At 42.7% G+C, this 23,927-nt stretch overlaps 1 protein-coding gene across 1 annotated transcript; it reads right to left on the minus strand.

Annotated features, from left to right (window-relative positions):
- Positions 1–1,659: 1,659 nt before the first annotated feature.
- ndufb2 (NADH:ubiquinone oxidoreductase subunit B2) lies at positions 1,660–15,971 on the minus strand. The gene is made up of 4 exons (XM_078568208.1): positions 15,746–15,971; positions 4,888–5,032; positions 2,694–2,791; positions 1,660–1,754 (listed from the first exon to the last, which is right to left on the minus strand). The coding sequence occupies exons 1-3, from the start codon at positions 15,832–15,834 to the stop codon at positions 2,717–2,719; spliced, it is 309 nt and encodes a 102-aa protein (XP_078424334.1). The 5' UTR covers positions 15,835–15,971; the 3' UTR covers positions 1,660–1,754; positions 2,694–2,716.
- Between the last annotated feature and the right edge of the window lie 7,956 nt (positions 15,972–23,927).

The raw sequence follows: 23,927 nt of genomic DNA on the forward strand, positions 1-23,927 counted from the left end.
GCTACTACTTGTAAAACTATCTGCTCAACTGAAATCGGTACAGACAATGTGAATCTATACAAGGTGAACTATCGTACAAATCCTTTTAGCAGTGGGCTTTATACAAACTGTACTTGTATAAAATAATATGGAGTTTGCTCCCAGTGAGAGTTCACAGCTAAGTATTCATTCAAAATCAGTAATAATGAAGTTTAGCCTTAAACTGAAAATGTAGTAGAGGGGAAGTGGTTGTTCTCCAGTTGTTCTAATAACTTGTATATTTTGCTAAACTCAAATGCTTTAGGTGACCAGAAAAAGCATCCGAACCTGATACACTGGAGGATATTTTATTCTGTACAGATATTTTTAGTAAGTGTATTAGAGTTATGATTTGGGCACTTACATCTCATCTGGATTCCAATCCAGCCCAGATTGATGTGAAGTCCTTTTGGATAACTGTAATCCATTACTGGAGCGTACAAGATCAGGGCACTGTCTAAGATCACAGGATGGCGATAGTTGGAAATAGAAATACAAATCGCATCCCATCCTTTAAAGCAGGTGTGTTTATGTAAACACGATGGTCGGTATAAGGGCCATTAGGGCTGAACCTCCTGTCCATATGGCTAGTATTCTCAAGTACCTAACAGATTGTAGAGTTGGTGGGCAGCTCAGCCTGTGACAGCAAGAAGACCAGAATCAATCTCAGCACTAAGAGCAAGTAAAATGGCCAAGAATTAATCTAATAACAAAGCACTCTTTTCAGAGCCACCCGCTACCTGCGCAAGGCTATTGGTTGCAGAGGGATTTGTCAAATTTGTTTGAACATTTGCCTTGCAGTGTTGTGCAGGTCTCTGCTCAGCAATCACCATTTTTCAGCTCCCTATCATCAGATGTGTGATTGCCTCTGGGTTTAGTAAGTGTCCATGGGTTCCCTCTGATTTCAGGAGGCTTCCAGTCACATAAACACTGCTGTGTTGTTGGGTCCAGGTGATTTCTAAATTTTTTGGACAATATGAAACAACTGCCCTTTTCAAACAGATGATTGAAGTGGTTGGGACTGTATTCAGATAGTTACAATGTTGGACACATTCTGAAGGTCAGTTTGACATTCAGGACAGAGATTTATTCTGTATGAAAGTGCCTCTTGAATTATTTTTCACCTTTAACTGTAGACATCTTAGTTTGCCCCCTCCCCTGTCCAACTTGAAATTTGGATATTTAAGAGTAACTGTGTAACCTAGTTTTACTACTGTTCTTAAAGCCACACCCATAAAATTACCTGGCAGTAAGCTCAGTAAAGGGTTCATATCAAAGCATCAATACAGTTCTAGTCATTTAGAAATTAAAAGAACTCCTAGCTACTTAATGTTTTACCTGCTAACAAGAAAACAAAAATAGTTGATACTTAAATATTCACTCTGAAGTGGTAAAGACAGACAATAGGTGCATGTTTTACCAAATGACAGTTCTGATTAAGTAAATTCCTACTCTCAACAGCCATTGGAAGTATAGACTAAATCACTGGGAAGACAGCTAAACAACTTTCAACTGCATCGCCCCAGACCAAAGCAAAGAGTTAACCAAAGTATTTATCAGAGAACATTAGTTTTGAAGTAGGCCCATGTACAATACCAAAATTAAAAATCCTGAGGAAAGAAATTGCACAAAGGGTGACTGTCCAGGTAAAATATATTTATTCCAATTTAATTTACAATAAAGTGGTCTCTCCAAGTGTCAGATGGACTTCCCCAGAAACGCCCACAAAGGAAACACTGTGGAAGAAAGATACAACACTGTTAAGGCATCCAAGTTTTTAAAAAGTACAAATATTTACAAGAAAAGTCCACTGTTGCCAAATAGCTCAGCAGGTAAGTGACTATTTAATGCAGTACTGGGGCATGCAGACCAGAAAGATTCAGGGTTTGATTCCTAGTCTGGCTATTAGCTCAGTGCTACTCTTTTGCTAGGTGGGGAACCTGTAAGGAAAAAAGAGGAAACAAAATAAAGCAGATTGTCAGTGACCCTGCTCCCTGTTGGAAAGTGTTCATCTGAATGCAGAGTGAGGACAGGGTCAAACTTCTTGGTGGTGCTCATCACAATTAAATAGTCTTCTGGCAGTCACCATTTTAACTCAGGACATGAAGAATGGTCACTTGAGGGAGGTAATGCAGAACTGCCAGCCCACAGGAAAGCAAACCCCTGTATGTGTTACTACCAACAGAGTACAGAAGAAAAGACATTAGGATAAAATAATCTACAGTAATAATTTGAGTCTCAACCTCATAGGAATATCAACACACAGGAGGCCAATTTCTAAGGCTTTACTCACATTAAGAGAAAGCAAGGTAACTAAACTATTGGGAGTAGAAGGCTACATGACAACAAAACATGATTCGGCCAAGACATGAGAAAAGATTGACACATGCTCCTCTGCGGAAGTGTCTGTGCTTGTCATTATTATCGGTAACCGTTCTTGCATGTGGTTACTCTGGTCAGCGTGGAAGCTCCTGAAAATCTCTCTCTGACCAAAGTTTGACTATTTGCCATAATACCACCTTATGTGGCTTGGTGTCAAATTTTACTTTGTAACATTCCTGTGAAGTGCCTTGGCACATTTTATTATGTTAAAGGTATTTTTTAAATAGAAGTTGTAGTTGTTGCAGATATTTCTCCAACTCTGCAAGTACAAACTGTAGATCCACTAAACTTACCATTTCAGGAAAGCAGGATCAAGTTATTCTTCATCAATTGGAGGGATACCCAGCTCCTCATCGGTCCACTTGGAGGGATCAGGATAAGGAAAATGACCCTGTTATAAAATGTTAGTTGTTAATAAATTGGGCAGGAGATGATTGCTTAAACACAATCTTCCCTTTAAATCAATAATACATCTAGGAATGCAAGGACAGACTTTTGTTACAGCTTGCTTAAATTTGCTGTAATTATGGACAAAAAGATTAACAGGAAACCAAAAATAAATTGTGTTGCAGGTACAAAATCTGAAAATGTAATCTTTATGTAGTTAGTCTTTTACAACAAACAATTTTTGCAGTAATATTTTGCTCTCTAGATAAGGCAATGATGGCTTTGGCTCAAGTGTCTAATTTTATTTATTTGCACATTAAGTTGATTACTTTATTTAGATAATGTGTTTATAATGTTTCTATAAAAAGGTACAATGGAGCTGGTGTTTGTATTCAGTCAGAACTCTGCTTTTAACAGTCTCCTTATTTATCTCTTTAATAAGGCATCTTACTCCTGTAACTAAAGTAGTTTTGGCTGTAATTTTGAGCCACTTGTGCTATAGTTGAATGAGAATTGGGGTCAAGAGGTAGCATCAAAGGGAATTTCAAGCCTACCAAAACTTTATAAATTTCTATTAGCTTCTGCATCATAATCTGCCAGGATGCCAAATACTACCATAACTAGGACAGCTTATTGAACTCTACTGCACGTGTCCTAACTGGCATTGCATCTTGTTTACCCATTGGTCCTGTGCACACTGACCTACACTGGCTTCTGGTCCAGCAGCGCCTCAATTTAAACAAAAATTCATAATTGTTTTCAAATTCCTCAATGACCTTGTCCCCTTCCCATCTCAGTTTCCTCCTCTAGCCCCACAAACTTCAGATCTCTGCATGCCTCCAATTCTGGCCTCTTGTACCTTCCAATTTTAACCAGGGTGCCATTGGCAATGGTACTTCCAGGCAGAAGCACTGGATTTCTCTCCCGAACATCTCCACCTCTCTCTCCTTTAAGATGCCTCTTAAAACCTACCTTGTCAATCAAGATTTTGGTCATCTGTCCTAACACCACCTTACATGGCTCAGTGTCAAATGTTGTTTGATGCCACTCCCGTGAATGACAGATATTTTAATGTGTTAAAAATGCTATATAAGTACAAGCTGTTGTTCGAATTGAATCATAATACAGCACCGAAGGAGACCTTGATGGCCCATCTATTCTGCTGGCTCATTTGAAGAGGGCTCCAGTTAGTCTCAATCCCCCATTCTTTCTTCATATCCCTACAATTTTTTTCTCTTTCAAGTATTTATCGAATTCCATTTTGAATGCTGCTATTGAATCTATATCTGCTACCCTATTGACAGTGCATTCCAAATCCTAGCCACTCCTCTAGTTCTTTTGACAGATCATGCTAAATCTGTGCTCTTTCACCATCAACCCTTCAGCCATAGGAAACAGTTTCTCTTTATTTACCCTATCTAAACCCTCATGATTTTATACAGTTCTATCAAATCCCTTCTAAGCCTTCTTTGCTCTCAGGCAAACAACCCCAGGTTTACCAATCTATCCACGTAACTAAAGTCCTTCATTACTGGAACAATTCGAGTAAAGCACTTCCATACCCTCTCCAAAACTTGCGTCCTTCCTAAAGTGTGGTGCACAGAATTGAACACAATACTTCAGCTGGGGCTAAACCAGTGTTTTATGTAGGCTTAGACCAAGGTCCCATGTGCTTTATTAACTGCATTGTTAACACTGAAGGAGGCAGGACAGGTTATGCGCACAAATACCCCAAGGGTCTCTGTTTTAGCACCCTCTTTAAAACTGTACCATTTAGCTTGTATAGTCACTCCTAATGTACACTCAAACTTTTCTGCATTGCTTTTCCTTCTGCACAATCATCTCCAAATGAACAAGTTAGGAGCGCAGATGCCCTCCATTTGATTTGAATGGCTTTAAATTGATCAATTAGAAGTATAGCCTGGAATAACACTGAAGTACTAAAACTGGCAAATTACATGAATTTCTTTTTACAGAACCATCCCTTAAACAACTGGCAATTTGATGGTAAATATTAAGAGCCAGGCAGGACTTAATTCTCCATTCCTTCCTAAGCTGTGGAGTGAAAATCATAACACTGGAGGTTCATGAAGTACTCACAAAGACTGCATCAGGATCGTGCCATAGGTGCCAGAAAATCCAGAACCACATGAAACCACTGAGAAACTCGGCCTGCAGTACTTGACTCTTGGTCAGTTGTGGATACTGTCGATACTGGGGTTCAATGTGGGCCCCACCACCAGCTCTGGGAAAGGAGGGGGTAAGAGAGGCATATGTTAGAAAATGTTGCCATAAATATTAATATTGCCATGGATTTACACCAAGTGGAAGTGGAATAAACCCAGGGAAAATTTCCAAGGAACCCTCAAATTTCATCAAACCACAGAAGGTAATTACAGGAGGACCTCAATTAGTCAGCATTATGATGGGAGCTTCTTTGGCAGATAATCGAGGTTGCAAAGCAGTGAAAAAGATTGCATTGACCAAATATTCAGGGTACAATAAAATCTCAAAGACATGTAGGTTTAAGCTGACAGACGACTTGAAAAGCAACAGTAGACAAGAAGGTCCATATGTTAATGGCTTTTCTGCTCACTCAGACATGTTTGATTAATGCACATCTCTTTCACGACTCCCTGCAATACAGTCTGCATCTCCCATAGAAATTCATCAGAGTAAGGCACGTTCAGGCAATCAGGGTTGAATTGTAGAGGATACTCCAGGATTTCAGTTTATTATTGCAACCCACACAATTGTATCCTGAGCATCAGTATTCTCAAATCATTTCTAATCGTCTTGGAAGACAATTCTGAAAAAGCTGCTACACCCAAAACGTTAATTTGCCTTTACTGTTTTCAGATGCTGGCAGAGCCACAATGAATTTGAAGCACTTTCTAGTTTCAGATTTAAAACATTTACGTTAGGGTTTGATTTATTTTATTAGAACTAGGAACAACCAAACAGGAGTACACCACTTAGCCACTCAGTATCTAAATGTGTAACTGACACCAAACTAGCTGCAGTGGCCAGTGACATTACAACCCAAAACAACCTATATAGGGTAAGTCAATGAACAGATGGAAATCAAAGCCGACAAATATAAAATCACAAAACTAATTAGAGTCAGCAAGAATGTGAAGTACCTTTGAATGATGTTTTGTTTATTCTTTCATGGAGTGTGACCGTTGCTGGCAACGTCAGCATTTCTTGCCCATCCCTAATTGCCCTTGAACTAAGTGGCTTGCTAGGTCATTTCAGAGGGCAGGTAAGAGTAAACCACATTGCTGTGGGTGAGACCAGGTAAGGGTGGCAGATTTTTTTGCCTAAAAGACATTAGTTAACTAGATGGTTTTTTACGACAATTGATGATAGTTTCATGGTCACCATTACTGAGGCTAGCTTTCAATTCCAGTTTTTCCAAATTACTTTAAATTCCACCAGCTGCCATAGTGGGATTTGAACCCATGTCCCCAGAGCATTAACCTGGATCTCTAGATTACTAGTCCAGTGACATTATCACTATGCTACTGTCTCCCCTGCTTCAGGTGACAGTCAGAAGAAGTTCTTAAATTTTGACTGATAGGCCATTCAAACAACCTGTTCAATATTCACAGGTGCTAAAGAAATTAAATAAAATACTGGTTTGACCCAAGTACTTGAGCTTGCATCTAGAATTCTGTTCAGTTCTGGTCTTCATATAAAATTGGGGCGTAGTGGTATTGTTGCTGGACTAGTAATCCAGAGACCCAGGGTAATGCTCTAGGGAACCGGGTTGGAATCCCACCACAGCAGATGGTGGAATTTGGATTCAATAAAAATCTGGAATTAAAAGTCTAATGATAACCATGAAACCATTGTCAAGTGTTATAAAAACCCATCTGGTTCACTAATGTCCTTTAGGGAAGGAGCCTGCCATCCTTACCTGCTCTGGCCTACGTATGACTTCTGACCCACAGCAATGTGGTTGACTCTTAGATGCCCTCTGAAATGGCCTAGCAAACCAGTCCGTTGTATCAAACTGCTGCAAAGTCACAAAAAAGGAATGAAACCAGGCGGACCGCCCAGCATTAACCTCGGCACTGGAAACAACAACGGCAAACACCGCCCTGTTGACCCTGCAAACTGCTCCTTACTAACATCTAGGGGCTAGTGCCAAAATTGGGAGAGCAGTCTCACAGGCCAGTCAAGCAATAGCCTGACATAGTCATACTCTCAGAATCATACCTTACAGATAATGATCCAGACACCACCATCACCATCCCTGAGTATGTCCTGTCACACTGACAGGATAGACCCAGCAGAGGTTGCGGTACAGTGGTGTACAGTTGGGAGGGAGTTGCCCTCGGAGTTCTCAACATCGACTCCAGACCCCATGAGGTCGCATGGCGTCAGTTCAAACATGGGCAAGGAAACCTCCTGCTGATTACTATGTACCGGCTTCCTTCAGCTGATGAATCAGCGCTCCTCCATGTTGAACATCACTTGGAGGAAGAACTGAGTGGCAAGGGTACAGAATGTATTCTGGGTGAGGGACTTCAATGTCCACTACTGACCAAGCTGGCCAAGTCCTAAGTGACATAGCTGCTAGGCTGGGTGTGCGGCAGGTAGTGAGGGAACCAACAAGAGGGAAAAACATACTTGACCTCATCCTCACCAACCTGCCTGCTGCAGATGCATCTATCCATGACAGTATCAGTAGAGGTGACCACCGCACACAGTCGTTGTGGGGACGAAGTCCCGCCTTCGCACTGAAGATATCCTCCATCGTGTTGTGTGGCACTGCCACTGTGCTAAATGGGATAGATTTCGAACAGATCTAGCAACTCAGGACTGGGAATCCATGAGGCGCAGTGGGCCATCAGCAGCAGAATTGTACTCGAGCACAATCTGTAACCTCATGGCCCAGCAGTTCCCCCACTCTACCAATACCATTAAGCCAGGGGATCAACCCTGGTTCAATGAAGAGTGCAGGAGGGCATGTCAGGAGCAGCACCAGGCATACCTAAAAATGAGGCGTCAACCTGGTGAAGCTATAACACAGGACTACTTGTGTGCCAAACAGCATAAGTAGCAAGCGATCCCACAACCAACAGATGATCTAAGCTCTGCAGTCCTGCCACAACCAGTCGTGAATGGCGGTGGACAGTTAAACAACTCACTGGAGGAGGAGGCTCCACGAATATCCCTATCCTCAATGATGGGGGAGCCCAGCATATCAGTACAAAAGATAAGGCTGAAGCATTCGCAACAATCTTCAGCCAGCAGTACCGAGTGGTTGATACATCTCGGCCTCCTCCGGAGATCGCCAGCATCACAGCCAATTTGATTCACTCCACATGAAGTTAAAAAATGGCTGAAGGCACTGGATAGTGCAAGGCCTGACAATATTCCAGCAATAGTACTGAACATTTGTGCTCCAGAACTTTCCACACCCTAGCCAAGCTGTTCCAATACAGCTACAACACTGGCATCCACCTGGCTATGTGGAAAATTATCCAGGTACGTCCTGTACACAAAAAGCAGGACAAATCCAACTCAGCCAATTACCGCCCCATCAGTCTACTCTTGATCGTCAGTAACGTAATGGAAGGGGTCATCAACAGTACTATTCAGCGGCACTAGCTTAGCAATAAACTGCTCACTGATACCCAGTTTGGATTCCACCAGGTTCACTCAGCTCCTGACCACATTACAACCTTGGTTCAAACTTGGGCAAAAATGCTGAACTCCCGAGGTGAGGTGAGAGTGACTGCCCTTGACATCAAGGCCACATTTGATCTAGTGTGGCATCAAGAAGCACTAGCAAAACTGGAGTCAATGGAAATCAGGGGAAAAGCTCTCCACTGGTTGGAGTCATTCCAGCACAAAGGAAGGTGGTTGTGGTTGTTGGAGGTCAGTCATCTCAGCTCCAGGACATCACTGCAGGAATTCCTCAGAGTAGTGTCCTCAGCCCAACCATCTTCAGCTGCTTTATCAATGACCTTCCTTCCATCATAAGGTCAGAAATAGGGATGTTCACTGATCATTGCGCAATGTTCAGCACCATTCGTGACTCCTCAGATACTGAAGCAGTCCATGTCCAAATGCAGCAAGGCCTGGACAATATCCAGGCTTGGGCTGACAAGTGGCAAGTAACATTCGCACCACACAAGTGCCGGGTAATGACCATCTCCAACAAGAGAGAATCCAACCATCGCCCCTCGATGTTAAATGGCATTACCATCACTGAATCCCCAACTATCAACATCCTGGGGGTTACCACAGACCAGAAACTGAACTGGATGAGCCATATAAATATTGTGGCTATAAGAACAGGTCAGAGACTAGGAATCCTGTGATGAGTAACTCACCTCCTGACTCCCCAAAGCCTGTCTACCATCTACAAGGCGCAAGTCAGGAGTATGATGGAATACTCTCCACTTGCCTGGATAAGTGCAGCTCCCACAACACTCAAGAAGCTTGACAGCATCCAGGACAAAGCAGCCCGCTTGACTGGCAGCACATCCACAAACATTCACTCCCTCCACCACCGATGCACAGTAGCAGCATTGTGTACCATCTACAAGATGCACTGCAGGAATTCACCAAGGCTCCTTAGAGAACACCTTCCAAACCCACAACCGCTAATAATTAGAAGGACAAGGGCAGCAGATAGATGGGAGCACCACCACCTGGAAGTTCTTCTCCAAGTCACTCACCATCCTGACTTGGAAATATATCGCCATTCCTTCACTGTCACTGGGTCAAAATCCTGGAACTCCCTTCCTAACAGCACTGTGGGTGTGCCTATACCACATGGACTGCAGCAGTTCAAGGAGGCAGTTCACTACCACCTTATCAAGGGCAACTAGGGATGGGCAATAAATGCTGGAGCTGCCAGCAAAGCTCACATCCTATGAATGAATAAAAAAGGAAAACTGTACAATTATTGAAGGGAATCTAGAGGAAGAATTACAGTGTTAACTCCTCATTACAAGGAAAGCTGATCTATCCTGCGGCATTATTCTCTGGAGAATAGGGAAGAGGGAGGAGGGTGCTGGAGGAAGAAAATTGAGAGCTGTCAGTGATTTTCAAAAGAGACCTTGTGATTTTCACAGGTGTGGAGATTTTAAACTCGGTGAAGTTATGATGTCTGGTACGGAATGTGATGACAAGGTGGAAACAATTTAATGTTACAGATGTGGAAGAAAAGAAGTTTAGTTTAAGAGGGTGACAGATTTGTGGACTGAGCAGCTGGGGTAACGAAACAAATTTACATGAATTTATTAATTAAGAGAGTGGATCCAAGGCTATCAGTTTTAGAATTAGGGAAGGAAAATGGTCAAAGGTTAGAAGGACCAATGGCCTCCTACGCTAAGCAATGCTGTGCTACATTACAATAGTGGCTGCACTTCAAAAATACTTAATTGGCTGTAAAGTGCATAGGGACATCCTGAGGTGGCAAATTGGTACCAACGACATAGTTGGAAGAAGGACGAGGTCCTGAAAGCAGATATCAGGGAATTAGGAAGGAAGTTAAAAAGCAGGACCTCAAGAGCAGTAATCTCAGGATTACTCTCAGTGCCACATGCCAGTAAGCATAGGAATAGGAGGACAGATCCATTAAATACATGGCTAGGGAACTGGTGTTAGGAAGAAGGGCATCAGATTTTTGAGGCATTGGGACTGGTTCTGGGGCAGGTGGGACCTGTACAAGTTGGACGGGTTACATCTTAACAGGACTGGGACTGATATACTCACAGGGAGATTTGCTAGTGCTGTTGGGGTGGGTTTAAACTAGCTTGTCGAGGTTGGGAACCTGAGGGGTGGCCCAAATTGGAAGTAAAGTTGGTAACAGTAAGTAGTAGTGAGACCAGGAGGCAGAAGAAACAAAGCAGAGCATTGAGTATGCTTCAAATGCAGAATGATGTCAAAAAGACAAAGTTAAGGGTACTCTACCTGAATGCACGCAGTATTCGAAATAAGGCACAAAGAGAGGTAAATGGGTATAATTGCCATTACAGAAACATGGCTGCATGGTGACCAAGACTGGGAACTGAATATTCAAGGATATTCGACGTTTCAGAAGGACAGACAAGAAGGGAAAGGAGGTGGAGTTGCACTGATAATAAGGAATAGGATCAGTGCATTAATAAGAGAGGATCTCAGATCGAAAGAACAATGTGTGGAATCTGTTTGGGTGGAGCTAAGAAACAGCAAAGGGCAACAGACATTGGTTGGAGTTGTTTATCGGCCACCAAACAGCCGTGGGGCATGGTATTAATCAGGAGATGAGAGAAGCATGTAGCATGGGCAATACAGTTTTCATGGGTGACTTCAAACTGAGACTGAGTAAACCAACTGAGCACTAATGCTGTGGAACACGAGTTTCTGGAGTGTGTTAGAGGTGGTTTTCTAGAGCAGTATGTTGAGGAGCCGATTAGAGGACAGGCTATTTTAGATCTGGAGTTATGTAATGAAAAATGGCTAATTAATAATCTTGTTGTAAAAGAACCTTTAGGGATGAGTGATTACAATATGATAGAATTTTACTTTATGTTTGATAGTGAGGTAGTTCACTCTGAAGCAAGGGTGTTAAAGTTGAATAAAGGAAATTATGAAGGCATGAGGGACAAATTGGCTGAGGTGGATTGGAAAACTACATTAAAAGATATGACTGTACATGGATAGTCTTAAAAGAACCATTACATAGCTTACAGCACCTATACATTCCTTCAAGGTACAAAAGCCCAAAAAAAGTCAGTCAGCCGAGGCTGACAAAGGAAGTTAAGGATTGTATAAGATGAAAAGAAAAGGCTTATAAAGTTGCCAGAAGTAGTAGTAAACCTGAGGATTGGTAGGTTTTTAGAATACAGCAAAGGAAGACCAAGAAACTGGTAAAGAAAGGGAGAAGAGAATATGAATGCAATCTCGCAAAAAACATAAAAAGAGACTATAAAAGCTTCCATAGGTATGTAAAAAGGAAGTGTTTGGCTAAGACAAATGTGGGTCTATTACAGGCAGAGTCAGGAGAATTCATAATGGAGAATAGAGAAATGGCAGAGAAGCTATGTGCCTGTTTTCACTGAGGAAGATACAGGAAAGCTCCCAGATCTAGAGATCCAAGGGACTTGGGAGAATGAGGAGTTGAAGGAAATTAGTCTTAAGTAAGAAGGTTGCATTGGAGAAATGAACAGGACTGAAAGTCCCTGGGACCTGATATTCTGCACCCCAGAGTGTTGAAAGAGGTTGTTATAGAGATAGTGGATGCATTGGTGATCATTTACCAAAATTCTACAGATGCTGGAGATTGAAGATTCTGAAGATTGGAAGTTAGCAAATGTCACCCCACTATTTAAGAAGGGAGGGAGAGAGAAAACAGGGAACTACAGACCTTTTCGCCTTACATCAGTGGTAGGGAGAATGCTAGAATCTACTATAAAGGATGTGATAAATGGATACTTGGATAATCATGATCTGATTGGGCATAGTCAGCATGATTTGCGAATGGGAAATCATGTTTGACGAACTTGGAGTTTTTTTGAGAATGTTACTAACAAAATTGATAAAGGAGAGTTGATGCATGTAGTATACTTGGATTTTCAGAAGGCTTTTGATAAAGTCCCTCACAGGAGGTTGATTCGCAAAATAAAAGCACATAGGATAGGAGGCAATATACTGCCATGGATTAAGGATTGGCTAACAGGCAGAAAACAGAGAGTAGGAATAAATGGATCATTCTCACATTGGCAGGCTGTGACTAGTTGGGTACCGCAAGGATCAGTACTTGTGCCCCAGCTGTTCACAATATATATCAATGATTTGGACAAGGGAACCAAATGTAATGTTTCCAAGTTTGCGGATGATACAAAGCTAGGCAGAAACGTGTGTTGTGAGGAAGATGTAAAGCAGCTATAGGAGGATTTAGACAGACTTAGTGAGTGAGCAAGAACATGACAGGTAGAATATAATGTGGAAAAATGTGAGGTTATCACTTTGGTAGAAGGAACAATTGTGCAGAGTATTTCCTAAATGGTAAGAGATTAGAAACTGTAGATGTACGAAGGGACCTGGGTGTCCTTGTCCATAAGTCACTGAAAGTTAACATGCAGTTGCAGGAAGGCTATTGGAATGTTAGCCTTTATCGCAAGAGGATTTGAGTACAGGAGTAGTTGTATAAAAGCTTGGTTAGACCACACCTGGAGTAGTGTGCACAGTTTTGGTCCCTTTACCTCAAAGGATATTATTACCATAGATGGAGTGCAACAAAGGCTCACTAAACTTGTTCCGGGGATGGCAGGACTGTCTTATGAAGAGAGATTGGGGAAACTGGGGCTGTATTCTCTAGAGTTTCAAAGAATGAGAGGTGATCGCATTGAAATTTACAAAATACTTAAAGGAATAGACAGGGTAGATGCAGGTAAGATGTTTCCCCCGGTTGGGGAGTTTAGAATCAGGGGACACAATTTGAAAATAAGGGGAAAGCCACTTAGGACCAAAATGAGGAGAAATTTCTTTACTCAGAGGGTTGCGAATCTTTGCATTTCTTTAACCCAGAGGGCCGTGGAAGTTCAGTCACTGAGGATGTTTAAATCAGAGATTGATAGATTTCTGATTAATAATAATGCAAAGGGTTATGGGGATAGTTTGGGTAAAAGGCATTGAAGTGTTTGATCAGCCATGATTGTATTGAATGGCGGTGCAGGCTCAATGGGCTGAATGGTCTACTCCGTTTTCTGTTTCTAAAAGGCGCTATATAAATACAAGTTTTTGTGCTAGAAATTACCTTCAAAAATTATACTTTACTGATAAAAATTTGTAAAATACATTATGTAAATGCCAATTTGAACTTATGTAAAAGTGAAATACAGTTCAATTTCTTTCAATACAGTTCATGGCATTCCGATGTGCCTATACACAATTACTGGCTATATTTACAATATACATTTTGCATCATATATTCCAAGGTGTATAGAGTCTGAGAAGTTTTCCACAGGTTCCAGCCCCATGGTGTATTGTTTTGGGAGGGCCTTAAACTGTGGCCTTTCCCCTTTGAGTCAGCATGACTCAACAAGCAACAAGCATCAGCTCCCCCAAGGTTTTGTGCATACCTTAGCATGCAGTCGTGGATATTGGAATGTATCAGGCTGCAACACTCAATCATGGACAGCAATTTGCACTGGAAGAGCAACACGTTTCAGGCAGACCAAAGAGCATCTTGATTTGATGGTACTCCAATAGCAACTGACATTTGTCTCAGTTTGCATTCCTGGCAATAGCACATATAGTTCAGTGTCTTGCATAATGAAACTGCCCAGGATGAACCAAAACTAAAACTACTACATCTCTCTCTAGACCTTCTTTGCAAAGGCATATTCCAGAAGGAATTGGGCAACAATCTTCCCACCACAGGCACAATGACAGCATATGGTATCGCTGAGACTCCAGGTGTGCATTAAGAATCTGACAAGGGAGGGCCCTTCTCACCAACAGCCAAGTTACATGATGGCCACCTTTGTGTGTGGCTGCATCAAGCGGTGCGTAGACCCTCAGTACGCAAACACCAAGTGTCACTACGTGCTGAGGTTCTACCTGTCCCCGGTGTTGCGAAGGATGGGTCTGGCCACGCTGCCGCGGAACGCTCCAAGTAGTTGGACCGTGCCGTACCACCTGTCCCTGGTGCAAAAATTTATGCAGAAAAACACCTTTGACCACAAGTCCATCAGGCAGTGGTCAGCACGTAACGTCCTAGAGGCCCTGAGGGATAAGGAGAGGGTGGACCCTGTGGGATGGTTCCCCGAGCAGACTGTCAAAGTCATTTGGCAGAATGCCTCATCGCCAGAACTTTCCAACAAGCACCAAGACGTAGCTTGGCTGGTGGTGAGAAAGGCCCTCCCCGTCAGATCCTTCCTACACGCCAGGAGGCTCACCCCCTCTGCACGTTGCCCTCGAGGTGGCTGTGGTGGGGAAGAGACCGTTGTTCACCTCCTTGTGGATTGTGCCTTTGCAAAGAAAGTCTGGAGAGAGATGCAGTGGTTGCTGTCGAGGTTCATCCCGAGCAGTTCTGTGACACAGGACTCTGTGCTCTACGGGCTGTTCCCAGGGACACACACCGAGACAAACATCGACTGCAGCTGGAGGATCATCAACTCGGTGAAAGACGCACTTTGGTCTGCCCGAAACTTGTTGGTCTTCCAGCGCAAAGAGTTGTCCCCGACCGATTGTTGCGGACTGGCACAATCCAAAGTCCAGGACTACGTGCTGAGGGACGCACTAAAGCTTGGGGCAGCTGCCGCAAAGGCGCAATGGGGAAGGGTCGCTGTCTAAGACCTTTCTACCACAGCGCACCGAGAGACTGGGAACTGTTTAGAGCCCCTCGGGCTGTACAGATCAAAATGAAAGGCTGTAAATGATTGTAATATTGTTTGTACTGATGCACCTGGTGATACATTTTGTAAAAGTTTAACCTGGATTGTACCCTTGTAATGTTGTTTTTGAAATGGTTTGGAATGTGATTGAAGATATTTTATGAATAAAGTATATTTTTACAAAAAAAAAATCTTGGTGCTTATTTGAGAGTTCTGTCAAATCCTTATACAGTCTGTTCATGGAATCATCCGAGAGGATTCACATCTCCTTTCCCACAGGACCTTGAGGACATTACATGTGGACCATTGTCTTCTGGACTGGTGGTCAAAGGTGTTCTCCTGCACAAACTTCTCTATGAGGGACAAATGATACAATATGATCCAACTGAATGAAGCATTCCGCAGCAACATAGCCAGATCTATCCTTTAAAACATACAGGTAGAACCTCAGCCAGTACACCAAAGATCTGCATTGTTTGAGGCAGCTATACAAAAGTTGCCATTTTTACCAGAATCTCCCATCGCTCCATGCCCCTTATCCACTCCGCTCGGTAACCACAGCGTGAGCCTGTTTTCTCCTATCCGCATCTAGTTAAAGAGCTGACACTCACCTCCTAACCGGAGGTTTCCCTGAGCTCCGACCCTGCAGTAGCCGGGACCCACTCCGCAACACAGCCCTCAACGCCCTCACCGAGGACATGGCGTCCGCTATCTCCAGACAAACCTCCTTCAGACTCACCGGAATAACACACCAGTGACAACGGTTTCTATTGGCGAACAACAGCCCGTCGGTAACAGCGGCCTCTATTGGACAACAGCAGTCCGTCAGTAACACCGGCCTCTATTGGATAACAGCAGCCCGTCAGCAACACCGGTCTCTATTGGACAAAACCAAGCTACCGCTTTCAGCCGGGTTTTTCAGCCGAGTTATGGAGCCGGGAAACGGGGCGGGCGGGGCTTGTTGCTGGATAAGGCGGGGTTTGTTGATAGGGGCGGGGCTAGTTGATGGGGGGCGGGGCTTGTTGATAGCGGCAGGCTTGTTGCTGGGGGGCTGATAGGGGCGGGGCTTGTTGCGGGGCGGGTGGGGTTTGTTGATAGGGGCGGAGCTTTTTGCGGGGATGGGGTTTGCTGATAGAGGCGGGGCGGGGCTTGTTGCGGGGGTGGGGTTTGCTGCTAGAGGCGGGGCGGGGCTTGTTGCGGGGGGTGGGGTTTGTTGATAGGGGCGGAGCTTTTTGCGGGGGGTGGGGTTTGCTGATAGAGGCGGGGCGGGGCTTGTTGCGGCGGGTGGGGTTTGTTGCGGAGGGTGGGGTTTGCTGATAGAGGCGGGGCGGGGCTTGTTGCGGAGGGTGGGGTTTGCTGATAGAGGCGGGGCGGGGCTTGTTGCAGGGGGGTGGGGTTTGTTGATAGAGGCGGGGCGGGGCTTGTTGCGGGGGGGTGATATGGAGAGAGAAACAGAGTTAATGTACCGAATATAACTTATTCAGGCTCCTGGTCTGTAGCAGTAAGAGAATGGGTTGGACATTGATCTTCATGTAGGGATTCCGGCTGTTTCGGGATGATTCCCACCCGGTTCAGGGCTGGGATCCGACTCCCTGCTTCCCCGGCCACTGGCTGTGGGGATATGGTGACTGATTCCCCAGGGCAGGCCCGCCACCCCCCAGATCCGGTACAAGGTCCTGGTGACCTTGGCTGTTGGCACCTAAAAACAGAAAATGCTGCAAAAAACAAACTCAGCAGGTCTGGCAGCATCTGTGGAGAGAGAAACAGAGATAACTTCCTGAGCCCCTATGACTTCTTCAGAGCTAAAGAGGAATAGCAATGTGATGGATTTTAGAGGAGTAGCAATGTGATGGGTTTTAAAGAGGAATAGCAATGTGATGGGTTTTAAAGAGGAGTAGCAATGTGATGGATTTTAGAGGAGTAGCAATGTGATGGATTTTAAAGAGGAATAGCAATGTGATGGGTTTTAAAGAGGAGTAGCAATGTGATGGATTTTAAAGAGGAGTAGCAATGTGATGGGTTTTAAAGAGGAGTAGCAATGTGATGGGTTTTAAAGAGGAGTAGCAATGTGATGGGTTTTAAAGAGGAGTAGCAATGTGATGGATTTTAAAGAGGAGTAGCAATGCGATGGATTTTAAAGAGGAATAGCAATGTGATGGGTTTTAAAGAGGAATAGCAATGTGATGGGTTTTAAAGAGGAGTAGCAATGTGATGGGTTTTAAAGAGGAGTAGCAATGTGATGGATTTTAAAGAGGAGTAGCAATGCGATGGATTTTAAAGAGGAATAGCAATGTGATGGGTTTTAAAGAGGAATAGCAATGTGATGGGTTTTAAAGAGGAGTAGCAATGTGATGGGTTTTAAAGAGGAGTAGCAATGCGATGGATTTTAAAGAGGAGTAGCAATGCGATGGATTTTAAAGAGGAATAGCAATGCGATGGATTTTAAAGAGGAGTAGCAATGCGATGGATTTTAAAGAGGACGAGCAATGTGATGGATTTTAAAGAGGACGAGCAATGCGATGGATTTTAAAGAGGAATAGCAATGTGATGGATTTTAAAGAGGAATAGCAATGTGATGGATTTTAAAGAGGACGAGCAATGCGATGGATTTTAAAGAGGAATAGCAATGTGATGGATTTTAAAGAGGACGAGCAATGTGATGGATTTTAAAGAGGAATAGCAATGTGATGGATTTTAAAGAGGAGTAGCAATGTGATGGATTTTAAAGAGGAGTAGCAATGTGATGGATTTTAAAGAGGAGTAGCAATGTGATGGATTTTAAAGAGGAGTAGCAATGTGATGGATTTTAAAGAGGAGTAGCAATGCGATGGATTTTAAAGAGGAATAGCAATGCGATGGATTTTAAAGAGGAATAGCAATGTGATGGATTTTAAAGAGGAATAGCAATGCGATGGATTTTAAAGAGGAGTAGCAATGTGATGGGTTTTAAAGAGGAGTAGCAATGATGGGTTTTAAAGAGGACGAGCAATGTGATGGATTTTAAAGAGGAATAGCAATGTGATGGATTTTAAAGAGGAGTAGCAATGTGATGGATTTTAAAGAGGAGTAGCAATGTGATGGATTTTAAAGAGGAGTAGCAATGCGATGGATTTTAAAGAGGAGTAGCAATGTGATGGATTTTAAAGAGGACGAGCAATGTGATGGATTTTAAAGAGGACGAGCAATGCGATGGATTTTAAAGAGGAGTAGCAATGTGATGGGTTTTAAAGAGGAGTAGCAATGTGATGGATTTTAAAGAGGAGTAGCAATGTGATGGATTTTAAAGAGGACGAGCAATGCGATGGATTTTAAAGAGGAGTAGCAATGTGATGGATTTTAAAGAGGACGAGCAATGTGATGGATTTTAAAGAGGAGTAGCAATGCGATGGATTTTAAAGAGGAGTAGCAATGTGATGGATTTTAAAGAGGAGTAGCAATGTGATGGATTTTAAAGAGGAGTAGCAATGTGATGGATTTTAAAGAGGAGTAGCAATGTGATGGATTTTAAAGAGGAGTAGCAATGTGATGGATTTTAAAGAGGAGTAGCAATGTGATGGATTTTAAAGAGGAGTAGCAATGTGATGGATTTTAAAGAGGAGTAGCAATGTGATGGATTTTAAAGAGGAGTAGCAATGTGATGGATTTTAAAGAGGAGTAGCAATGTGATGGATTTTAAAGAGGAGTAGCAATGTGATGGATTTTAAAGAGGAGTAGCAATGTGATGGATTTTAAAGAGGAGTAGCAATGTGATGGATTTTAAAGAGGAGTAGCAATGTGATGGATTTTAAAGAGGAGTAGCAATGTGATGGATTTTAAAGAGGAGTAGCAATGTGATGGATTTTAAAGAGGAGTAGCAATGTGATGGATTTTAAAGAGGACGAGCAATGCGATGGATTTTAAAGAGGAATAGCAATGCGATGGATTTTAAAGAGGAGTAGCAATGTGATGGGTTTTAAAGAGGAGTAGCAATGTGATGGATTTTAAAGAGGAGTAGCAATGTGATGGATTTTAAAGAGGAGTAGCAATGTGATGGATTTTAAAGAGGAGTAGCAATGATGGATTTTAAAGAGGAGTAGCAATGTGATGGATTTTAAAGAGGACGAGCAATGTGATGGATTTTAAAGAGGAGTAGCAATGTGATGGATTTTACAGAGGAGTAGCAATGTGATGGATTTTAAAGAGGAGTAGCAATGTGATGGATTTTACAGAGGAGTAGCAATGTGATGGATTTTAAAGAGGAGTAGCAATGTGATGGATTTTACAGAGGAGTAGCAATGTGATGGATTTTACAGAGGAGTAGCAATGTGATGGATTTTAAAGAGGAGTAGCAATGCGATGGATTTTAAAGAGGAGTAGCAATGTGATGGATTTTAAAGAGGACGAGCAATGTGATGGATTTTAAAGAGGAGTAGCAATGTGATGGATTTTACAGAGGAGTAGCAATGTGATGGATTTTACAGAGGAGTAGCAATGTGATGGATTTTAAAGAGGAGTAGCAATGCGATGGATTTTAAAGAGGAGTAGCAATGTGATGGATTTTACAGAGGAGTAGCAATGCGATGGATTTTAAAGAGGAGTAGCAATGTGATGGATTTTATGCTGTTCAAGAGGGGGTGGAGCAGGTGGAACAAAATAGGTCCGAGATAGGTGGGAGCTAAGGAGAAATTTGACAAAGATGTCATGGACTCAGGACAAAGGGAGTGTTAATGGTGGAGTTAAAAACTAAAGAAGGTGCTGATAGTGGCATAAAGATAAGAGAGCAGAATGAGTTAATAACAAGGCTCAGTGCTCTGAAAGCAAAACAAAAGCAAGTGACAGAAGGCCCTGTGGCCGGTGGGGGGGGGGGCATGGTTGGGGAAAAAGGGTAAAAAAATAAATAAATAAAAATAATTGGATTAAAAATGGGGTAAAGATGGAGGAGAGAATTCATGGTCTGATGTTCAGATATTCAGCATCCGCAGTATTTTGCTGAAGTTCAGACCATGAACTCTTGCAACTCAAATACTGAAAAAGTCCGTTATATTTGCAGCAAGACCTGGACAACATTCTGACTTGGGCTGATCAGTGGCAAGTAACATTCACGCAACACAAGTGCCAGGCAATGACCATCTCCAACAAGAGAGAATCTAACATCTCCCCTTGATATCAATGGCATTACCATTGCTGCAATACTGCCCCCCTCCCCCTGCCAACCAGGTGTACCCATAAGTAGTACAGAGTGTACTTTACAGTATCTTATCTGAATTCTGTATAGTATCTAATACCTAAATCCACAAACAATCAGCTATCATCATGATAAATGGTGCTGAACATTGTGCAATCATCAGTAAACATCCCCACTTCTGACCTTATGAGGGAGGGACAGTCATTGGTGAAGCAGTTGAAGTTGGTTGGGCCTAGGACATTATGCTGAGGAATTCCTGCAGCAATGTCCAGGGACTGAGATCATTGACCTCTGACAACCACAACCATATTCCTTTGCGCTAGATAAGATTTCAACCAGTGGAGGGTTTTCTCCCTGATTAACATTGATTTCAATTTTGTCAGGGATCCTTAATGCCACAATCAGTCAAATGCTGCCTTGATGTCAGGACAGTCACTGTCATCTCACCACAGTATACCTGATGCAATAGAGCCATTGGCACACCAATTCTGAACCCACTGTGTAACCCCAGCCTATAGCACAAAGCAGTCCAACAGTCCTCCTCACCGATACCCATCAAAATCATGGGGGTTTCCATTGACCAGAAACTAAACTGGACCAGTGGCTACAAGAGCAGGTTGGAGGCTGGGAATTCTGCAGAGAGTAACTCGCCTCCTGACTCCCCAAAACTTGTCCACCATCTACAAGGCACAAGTCAGGAGTGTGATGGAATAATCTCCACTTGCCTGGATGAATGCAGCTCCAACAACACTCAAGAAGCTTGACAACATCTAGGACAAAGCAGCCCACTTGATCGGCACCCCATCCACCACCTTAAACATTCACTCCCTCCACCACTGAAGCACATTGGCAACGGTATGTACTTTATACAAGATGCACTGCAGCAACCACCTACAAGACAAAGGACAGCAGACACTTGGGGACACCACCACCTGCAAGTTCCCCTCCAAGCCTAATACCATTCTGACTTGGGAACTATATTGCTGTTCCTTCACTGTTGTAGTATCCAAACTTTGGAACTCCTTCCTTACAGCACTGTGGGTGTACCAGCACCACATGGACTGCATCAGTTCAAGAAGGGGCCTCACCACTACCTTCTCAAGGGCACTTAGGGATGGGCAACAAATGCTGGTCTTGCCAGTGATGCCCACATCTCATGAAAGAATAAAAATACATAGCTGAAGTGTGTCTGAATCAATCCATCCTGGCCACCCCTGGCAGCTAAATGAAAGGCTACAGGTGCCTTTGACACATTGGGCTCCTTTTATGAAATGACAGGGATGGCCTTCCTCCTCCGTGAGTCCCAGTCCTCACTGCTGACTAAGGTTATGTAAGGCACAGCAAACCGCTGGTTGCCTCCAGATCTGCACAAGCACCTGAATCGTACCTTCAGCATCCTGTTGATTTGCTCAATTACAATCTTCTATCATACATACTAGATTGGCTTTGCCTTAACATGCAGTGAAATAAAAGCTTGATATTACTCAGATGAGATCACTAGGTAAATTAACAATTTAATCCATCCATTCTGTCACTGAAATGTGTTTGTTCACTTTGATTTAAAAAAACAAGCCACAATTGTAACTGACAGTGGTGCAGGAAACAACCTGAATGTTTAGCTGGAGAATCATAAGACATGACTAGTAAGAATCATTTAAAACTACCTCTGTGGTGACAGATTGGTATAGTCCATTTGTATGTGGTCTCCCAGGTAACAACAGAAACACAAACTCATTAGAGGGAGGCTTAAAGATAGAAACCAAGAAAGACAGAAGAGGATAGAGAGTTATTGAGATTAATGTCGAGAAATAAAAATAGAAATATAGGAAGGGAGTGGTAATGGAATTACAAAAAGATGTACAGAAAAGTACAAACAAATGAGCAAGTTACAAACAGGCACGTATACAGGTAGGTATTTTGAAATAGATCCATGCAATTACAGTGAGAGGAACACAAAGAAAGAAACATTCATGTAGGAGAGACCTACATGCAAAATTACAAGCATAGAGAGACACTACATGCAGAGAGTTACAGACCCACAGGTGACAAACGTACAGGAATAGCAGAAGCAAAAGGTGAGGCACACCTATTCAGAGTAGTGGGCTGAGAGAAACTTATTAGAATAGAAAGTAAAACATAGTCAGAGAAAGGCATAAAAATGAGAGAAAATGACAAGCTGAAAGAGTAGTTTTACTGATTGAGAATTATCCTAATTGGAGAGATCAAGGCGAACACACTACAGCCCCAAGCAGAATACTGAGTGGTACGAGTGTGCATAAGGTAAGAAGCAATCCAGACATTAAAAGGAAAAATATTATTCCACCCCGCTATGAGTCCTTTTTCACTGTGGAATATTGTATTTGAAGAATCTTCAATTTTATAATGGGAATATTTTATGTATATATGAATGTCGCACATGTATTGTTCCTTATTTTAGAATGGTTATGAAATAGTGCTTCCTTACCTTATTACTCCTTCATTTCTGCTCAATGGATGGTTGGGATGGTGCAGGCCATTGATGCTGGTAATGCCAGCTTTTATTCAAATCACTTGCAATAGAGCTGTCCTTCAAACAAACCTTTGCTAAATGCTTTAATCTCTGTGCCCAGACACAGGCTCATTCCATGGAAGAGGCCAGATGTGAGTACTTGTAACCTCAATTTAAACTCAGGCTTATATTTTGGGAATTTAGGTAATTAAGAGAAGTTTTGAACCTTGCTAGATAGCCATTTCTGTCTTTGTCTCAACACTGATATACCTCCACCATCATGATGAGGACCATCATTGATTTTCTCCTCTCGTTTGGAGGTGCTTACGTGTGCTGGGTTGTGGTTCTGCAGGCACTGGCTACTCTCTGCAGTCCCATCCAAATGACCATTTTAAATTATGTGAATTCAGATGTCAAGTGTTGGCTAGCTATTTGGTCATGGTGGGGGCACCATAACTGAGTCTAACCTTGTCCAGGCCTCATATATTTTCCAGTTGAGGTTACTAGACATGGAGTGTAAGCGTGAATCCTAGCTGATTTTTCTCTTCCCAGCCCCAAAGTGTTGAGGCCATATGTAGCACCTCAAGCAGAGATCAACTAATCAGCACAGATTGAGCATCTAATATAAAAATTTGATTGTTTGCCTTTTTAAATTTGAAACCAAGCCACCAGTGGAAACATGTCTCCAAATGCTGTACAAATGTAATATTTATCACAATTTAAGATATAACTTCTAATTTGTGTTACTCACAAATTATACATTGCAAATGTTAATAAAAGCAAAATCATGGAAATTGAAGATTGGTGTTGAATGTCAACTGTGAAGAGCACAGACTTCAGATGAGTGTACTCTAGAGACCACAGATTGCAATTGGGCATTATATTTCAGAGAAGGGGCAGTAGTCAGCAAGAATGAGGGGTCAAGAACTGATGGCAGCAGTTTTGAAGAGAAGGAGACAGTACCCGAGGAGAGAAGACTGTTAATATCAGCTAACATGGGAGCCAGGAGTGGAATTTAGTGGAATAGGGCCAAGGGTGCAGGAGATCTCATGGATAAGGTGAACTTGGAGAGGGCATGAGGAGAGAAACTAGAGAAAGATGCAAGTTCAGGGCTAGGACAGCAGGGAACCTTAGAGGAAGT

Source organism: Cetorhinus maximus, chromosome 22 (genome assembly GCF_964194155.1).
Source record: "Cetorhinus maximus chromosome 22, sCetMax3.hap1.1, whole genome shotgun sequence".
Classification (NCBI taxonomy): domain Eukaryota; kingdom Metazoa; phylum Chordata; class Chondrichthyes; order Lamniformes; family Cetorhinidae; genus Cetorhinus; species Cetorhinus maximus.